The sequence below is a fragment of the Triticum urartu genome, chromosome 5A, assembly GCF_056163025.1.
Source record: "Triticum urartu cultivar PI428250 chromosome 5A, HENAU_Tu73, whole genome shotgun sequence".
NCBI lineage: Eukaryota > Viridiplantae > Streptophyta > Magnoliopsida > Poales > Poaceae > Triticum > Triticum urartu.
The window spans coordinates 276,802,076-276,808,768 of record NC_141877.1 but is presented as its reverse complement, the minus strand read 5'-3'; the positions used below and the strand labels follow the sequence as shown (position 1 = coordinate 276,808,768).

General features: G+C 53.1%; 1 protein-coding gene across 1 annotated transcript; it reads left to right on the top strand.

The window, feature by feature from the left end:
* Nucleotides 1-821: 821 nt before the first annotated feature.
* Nucleotides 822-2,249, top strand: LOC147971052 (uncharacterized). Its single transcript, XM_087522730.1, has 2 exons — nucleotides 822-1,061; nucleotides 1,581-2,249. The coding sequence occupies exons 1-2, from the start codon at nucleotides 822-824 to the stop codon at nucleotides 2,247-2,249; spliced, it is 909 nt and encodes a 302-aa protein (XP_087378856.1).
* Nucleotides 2,250-6,693: the final 4,444 nt, after the last annotated feature.

The following is a 6,693-nucleotide window of genomic DNA, read 5'->3' as shown; positions in this document are numbered from 1 at the left end:
AGTAGAGGGGGGGAAACATCATAAGATCCAACTATAATAGCAAAGCTCGCGATACATCAAGATCGTGCCGAATCAAGAACACGAGAGAGAGCGAGAGAGAGAGAGAGATCAAACACATAGCTACTGGTACATACCCTTAGCCCAGAGGGTGAACTACTCCCTCCTTGTCATGGAGAGCGCCGGGATGATGAATATGGCCACCGGAGAGGAATTTACCCCTCCAGCAGGGTGCCGGAATGGATCTAGATTGGTTTTCGGTGGCTACGGAGGCTTGCGGCGCAGAACTCCCGATCTAGGTTATGTTCTGGAAGTTTGGGTATAAATAAGAGGTGTCGGCATTGGGGATAAGTCAGGGGGTCTCCGAGGCGGCCACGAGATAGGGGGCGCGCCCCCACCCTCATGGGTGCCTCGAGACTCTGCTGGCCCATCTCCTATACTTCGTGGGGTTCTTCTGGTCCAAAAATAATCTCCGTGAAATTTCAGGTCAATTGGACTCCGTTTGGTTTTCCTTTTCTGTAGAACTCAAAAACAGGGGGAAAAATAAAAACTGGCACTGGGCTCTATGTTAATAGGTTAGTCCCAAAAATCATATAAAATAGCATATAAATGCATATAAACATCCTAGATGGATAATATAATTGCATGGAACAATAAAAAATTATAGATACATTGGAGACGTATCAGCGGGGCATGAGCAGCAAGCTTCGTCGCTGCACCACTCCATGCAGCGGGACGGACGCACCGCCACCCTATCGCTAACTCTGGCTGGCTCGTCGTCCCTCGCTCGTCACAGCCCGGTGAATGCATAGGCTGCGTTGCTCATGGTGCGTGAGCTCCTGCACTACCGCCCGGTCAACAACCTCTACGAAGACTGGCTGGACCGCATCACCGAGCTAGTCAGCGCGGCTGGAGGCTCGCCTGCACCGTTCCTCTCATTACCTCGTGCGTCGCCTGCTGCGGGCGACGTAACCCATGGGGCGCCTCCGCCACCTCCCCGTCAGGACGTCGCCCTCGGCCCAAGACGCGTGGCCCCACGGCGTGACCTACCGCGTAGGGCTCCCGCACGCAAAGAAGAAAGCTGCCGGGAGGTCCAGCGGCCGCAAGAAGGTGCTCCAGTGCTCCCTCCACCGCCACATCAAGACCGCACACCGCTTGAAGTGTTGGCACGTGAGCACCAAGTTCAGGCTCCACCTCCATGACGAGCTCCGATGACCATAGCAGGCTGTCGCGCCTTCACCCCTGAGCTACGCAGCGTCTTCTGGCCTGGCAAGTTCAAGCCTGACCTACCTCCACGCTATGACGGCACCCCTGACCCTGTGGAGTTCCTGCAGCTATACGAGCTGGGCATCGAGGTGGCCAGCGGTGACGAAAAGGTCATGGCAAATTAGTTCCCCATGGTCCTCAAGGATGGCACGCGCTCGTGGCTCCTGAATCTGCCCGCGGGATCGATCTCCTCCTGGGGTGAGATGCGCGAGCGTTTTGTCGCTAACTTCCAGGGCACTTGCGACGGCCCGCCTGCCGCGGGTGACCTGCGGCGCATCAAGCAGTAGCCAGGGGAGACCCTGCATAAGTACATCCAGCGCTTCAACAACGTTCACCTCAAGATCCCCAAGTTTTCGGATGAAGCCATCATCTCGGCGTTCTTCGATGGCATCCGCGATGTCAAGATGAAGGAGGAGCTCGCCATCCACGAGCACCTGTTCACGGCTCTGGAGATGTTCAACATGGCTACCAAGTGCGCGAGGGCTGAGGAGGGGCGCCTCTCCCTCCTCGAACTCCCAGCGGCCAACCCAGAAGACAAGAAGGCCAAGGCCAAGGACGTAAAGCGCAAGGGGGATGCCGTGCTTGTGGCTGAACCAGAAATGAAGCGCAGCTGCGACCACCCGGAGTCGTCCAAGGGCAGCCGTCCATTCTGCGTCTTGCACAACATACACAGCCACAACATCAATGACTGTCCGGAGCTCAGGGTCATCCACGATGGGCGCCTCTGTCGTCGCCCCGAGCACAGCGACTGGGGCTACGACCATGGAGGAGGCAGAAGTGGAGGATGTTGGGACGACCGCGGTCCCTGCCAGGAGTGGTGCGACCAGTCTCGTGAGGATCGCTGGCAAGGCCAGCCTCACGAGGGCGCCTGGAGAGACAAGCCTAGAGAGGACCGTCCTCAGGGCAATGTCGGCCTCCCTCCACTGCCGCCATCACCAAGAAGGAACGGCAACCACCATCAGGACGAGGGGGCTGGGGGCTTCTAGGAGCCTCACGCCATCGCCTACATATTGGGTGGCGCTCAGGCATGTAACGCCCCGAGACCGATGCGCTAGGTGTCTTCAAGTTATTCACTGTTGTTGCCATGTCTTCCGCTTGCGTGTTGCATCTTGCCATGTCATCATATGCATTGCATCATCATGTTTTCAAAACTTGCATCCGTCTGGGTCTCTCAGTTCTTTCCATTGTCCGTTCTGAGCCCAACCACACTCGCACGCGCCCGCGGCATGTCCGAAATATTATTTTATAAGTGACCGAAAAATGTTCTTGGATTGGGATGGAAGTTGGAGTGCGGTCTTATTTTAGTGTAGGTAGGCCGCCTGTCAAATTTCATCGCGTTCGGAGTCCATTTGATGCCCAACAGATAACTATAGCGGCAGTATAGCCGGTCAATCGTCGGACGTTTTTGGTCTTCGGAAACTGTTGCCGGGCCTCTCCCTCTTCTCTGTCCCTCTCATCCCATCTCTCTCTAGCACAGCCCACCTACCACCCACTTGGCCCAACCAACCCCCTCCGCTTCGGACCGTTGGATTGCGATCGAAGGGCTCCAAAAGCCCCCCAACCCCTAATCCTATCCCGCCTGCTATATATAGACCCCCTAACCCTCAAATTTTGGAAACCATAAGCTCCCCCTTGTTTTTCGTGCCTCCCCAACCCACAGCCGCCGCCCCCACCTTTCTTTCCGCGCCGGCCACCTCTCCCCGCCACTTGGCACTCAACCATTAGCCGAGGAGCCACCAGTCACCGCGCCCCTCCACTCCCAAGCCGCCACCTGTCCCTGCCCAGCCTCCAGCGCCGCCGCGGCCAGCCCGGGCCCGATGCAGGCCCTCCTGGGCCCAAACCTCCCTGCCCACAGCGCTGCTCTCCCGAGCCCCGCCGCCAAGCTCTCCTACCGACGCCCGCTCATCTCGCCTCCTCGTCGTGCCACCTGCACCGCTCCAGGGCGTTGCAGCCCCGCCGCCCTGAGCACCTCACAGTGCCTCACCGAGGGTGCGCGCCGCCGTCGCCGGACTCCTCCGCCAGGTCTCCGCCTCTCCATCGCCTCTCTCTCCCCGTCGTCAGCTCCGCCGTCGCCGTGCCCGTCGTCCCGCGCCATCGCCTCCGCATCGTCAGCCCCGTAGGCCCCAGATCCCGACGAGCTACACCAGGATCCGCTCGCCTCTGATGCCTGGTCGCCACCCCGTCGGCGACCACCATGGGAGCCGCGCTGCCGCTCGCCTCGATCCCAATCGGGACAAGAGCGCCCGCTCGGGCCTCCCCTATTCGCTGCAGGCCTCCTTCCACCCAGCCGGCCTGCCTTGGCCTCCTCCCACCGGGGCCTGGCCCAGCTAGGTGAGCACCATCCCAGATCCTTCAGTTTCAGCCCGTTTGTTTTTTTCCTTTGTCCAGCAAATTTTGCAAATTATCCAGAAACTGCATATTTACAGTTCGGCCCCTCATGTTTATGCATATAATGACTCCACAACTGTGCATCGCATGTAAATAATTTATATATGTAAGATGCTTAGAATTTTGTCTAGTTTCATAATATGCCACTTTCATCTATGTTTAAAATGTTTAAACTGCTGTTTGCATTAATTTGCTTAAATGCCATGCTTAAATGCTTTATTTCATAACTAAATAATCATAGCTCAGAACTTAATAAACTTTATATGTAATTGGGGTGGATTAGTGCATAGATTAACATGGTGACATTACTTTGCATGTTTAACTACTCTAAAATATGGTTTAGGGCAGAACAGTACCAACTCTAAAATTTGCATATGAGGATTTTCCGAAATTGTTGTTTGTTATTTCTGGCCTCCGTTAAACTTGCCTAAATAGTTAGTTTAATTATGCTTCACCTCTTGCCATGTTTAACAACATTTAATATTGTTGAGTATATAAACGAGAGTGAACTAAGTAATTGTATGTGGTGTTTCTTCAATATGCAAATCATTGCATATTGAGCTCCACTTAATTTGTAGTATTGTTTGTTGCACTTTGCCATGCCATGCCTCATTAAATTGGACATGCATCATACTTGATTGTGCATCATGCCATGTTTATGCTTGTTGGTTTACCATGGTGTTTCCTTCTTTTCGGTTGTTGCTTCTTCTTGTTAGTTCCGGTAATGTTGCATTTGTGCGGATCCGTTTGACTACGTTGGTTCATCTTCTTCTTGGACTCGTTCGTCTTCCTCGAGGGATCTCAGGCAAGATGACCATACCCTTGATATCACTTCTATCTTTGCTTGCAAGTTGTTCGCTCTATCGCTATGCCGCGCTACCTACAACTTGTTTATCATGCCTCCCATATTGCCATGTCAAGCCTCTAACCCACATTCCTAGCAAACCATTGTTTGGCTATGTTACCGCTCTGCTCAGCCCCTCTTATAGCGTTGTTAGTTGCGGGTGAAGTTTAAGATTGTTCCATGTTGGAACATGGATATGTTGGGATATCATATTATCTCTTTTTTAATTAATGCATCTATACACTTGGTAAAGGGTGGAAGGCTCGGCTTTATGCCTGGTGTTTTGTTCCACTCTTGCCACCCTAGTTTCAGTCATACTGGTGTTATGTTCCTTGATTTTGCGTCCGTAACACAATGAGGGGTATGGGACCCTCTTGACAGTTCGCTTTGAATAAAACTCCTCCAGCAAGGCCCAACCTTGGTTTTACATTTGCCTAACAACCTATACTTTCCCTTGGGGTCGCGACCCCAAGGGTCATCTTTATTTTAACCCCCCTCCCCCCGCGGGTCAGTGCTCCTGTGAGTGTTGGTCCGGAACGGGCAACCTGCAGGGCCACCTCGGGGAAACTTGAGGGCTGGTTTTACTCATAGCTTGCCCCATCCAGTGTGCCCTGAGAACGAGATATGTGCATCTCCTATCGGGATTTTTCGGCACAGTCGGGCGGTCTTGCTGGTTTAGTTTTATCGTTGTCGAAATGTCTTGTGCACCGGGATTCCGAGTCAGATCGGGTGTCCCGTGATGGAGGATTGTCTCCGCGGATCATGAGCTTGTGATGGGCTAAGTTGGTACACCCCTGCAGGGTTTAAACTTTTGAGAGTCGTGCCCGCGGTTATGTGGCAGATGGGAATTTGTTAATATCCGTTTGTAGAGAACTTGACACTGGACTTAATTAAAATGAATCAACCGCGTGTGTAGCCGTGATGGTCTCTTTTCGGCGGAGTCCGGGTAGTGAACACGGTTTTGTGTTATGTTTGAACGTAAGTAGTTTCAGGATCACTTCTTGATCACTTGTAGCTTCACGACCGATGTGTATCTTCTCATCTTACTCTTACTTGCGTATGTTTGCCACCATATTTTCTTAGCGCTTGTTGCAGCTCCACCTCATTACCTTATCCTACCTTATCCTACCCATAAGCTTAAATAGTGTTGATCTCGCGGGTGTGAGATTGCTGAGTCCTCGTGACTCACGGATACTTCCAAACAGTTGCAGGTGCCGATGATACCAGTGCAGGTGATGCTACCGAACTCAAGTGGGAGTTCGATGAGGAACTTGGTCGTTACTATGTTTTGTTTCCTTACGATCAATAGTGGAGCCCAGTTGGGACGATCGGGGATCTAGCATTTGGGGTTGTCTTCTTTTATTTTGGTTCCGTAGTCGGACCTTGATTGTACTCTCGATGATGTATGTTTAACTTGTTATTGGTGTGAAGTGGCGATTGTAAGCCAACTCTTTATCCCTTTCTTATTCAGTACATGGGATTGTGTGAAGATTACCCCTCTTGCGACAAAACCACCATGCGGTTATGCCTCTAAGTCATGCCTCGACATGTGGGAGATATAGACGCATTGTGGGCGTTACAAGGCACCAGCCTCCCAGCGCATCTTCAAGCAGTTCGCTCGTGAGGTGAACGCGGCCCTCCCTAGGCTCGAGGCCACACGTCCACTCAGGTGGTCCAAGTGCACCATCACCTTCAGCTCGTCCGACCAGCTGAAGTGTGCGGCAACTGCCGGCGCCCTTCCGATGCTTTGCTCGCCCGTCATCAACAATGTCCTTATCACCAAGACCCTCATCGATGGTGGTGCGGGACTCAATTATCTTTCCATCGAGACGTACCACCGCCTCCAAGTGCCATATGATCAGCTGTAGCCTACTAAGCCCTCCTCAGGAGTGACAGACGGCTCCACCACTCCCATAGGGCAGATCTGCCTCCCTGTCACCATCGGCCAACGCGACAACTACCGCACCGAGCTCATCGACTTTGACGTCGCCCACATCTGCCTCCCGTACAATGCCATCCTAGGGTATCTGGCCCTAGCCAAGTTCATGGTGGTGACCCACCATGGCTACAACGTCCTCAAGATGCCAGGGAACCGCGACATCATCACCATTGCCTGTGAGGAGAAGGATGATGTGTGCTCTCTAGAGCGTGCCTACCAGGCTGCAAAGGTTGAAGTCCCAGACAACAAAGGCACTATC

Excerpts from the sequence above, each read along its gene's own strand:
- LOC147971052 (XM_087522730.1), top strand. The coding sequence starts at position 822 with ATGGTGCGTGAGCTCCTGCACTACCGCCCGGTCAACAACCTCTACGAA. Across the intron at positions 1,062-1,580 it reads ACCTACCGCGTAGGGCTCCC|CGCTTCAACAACGTTCACCT; the intron begins GCACGCAAAGAA and ends AAGTACATCCAG.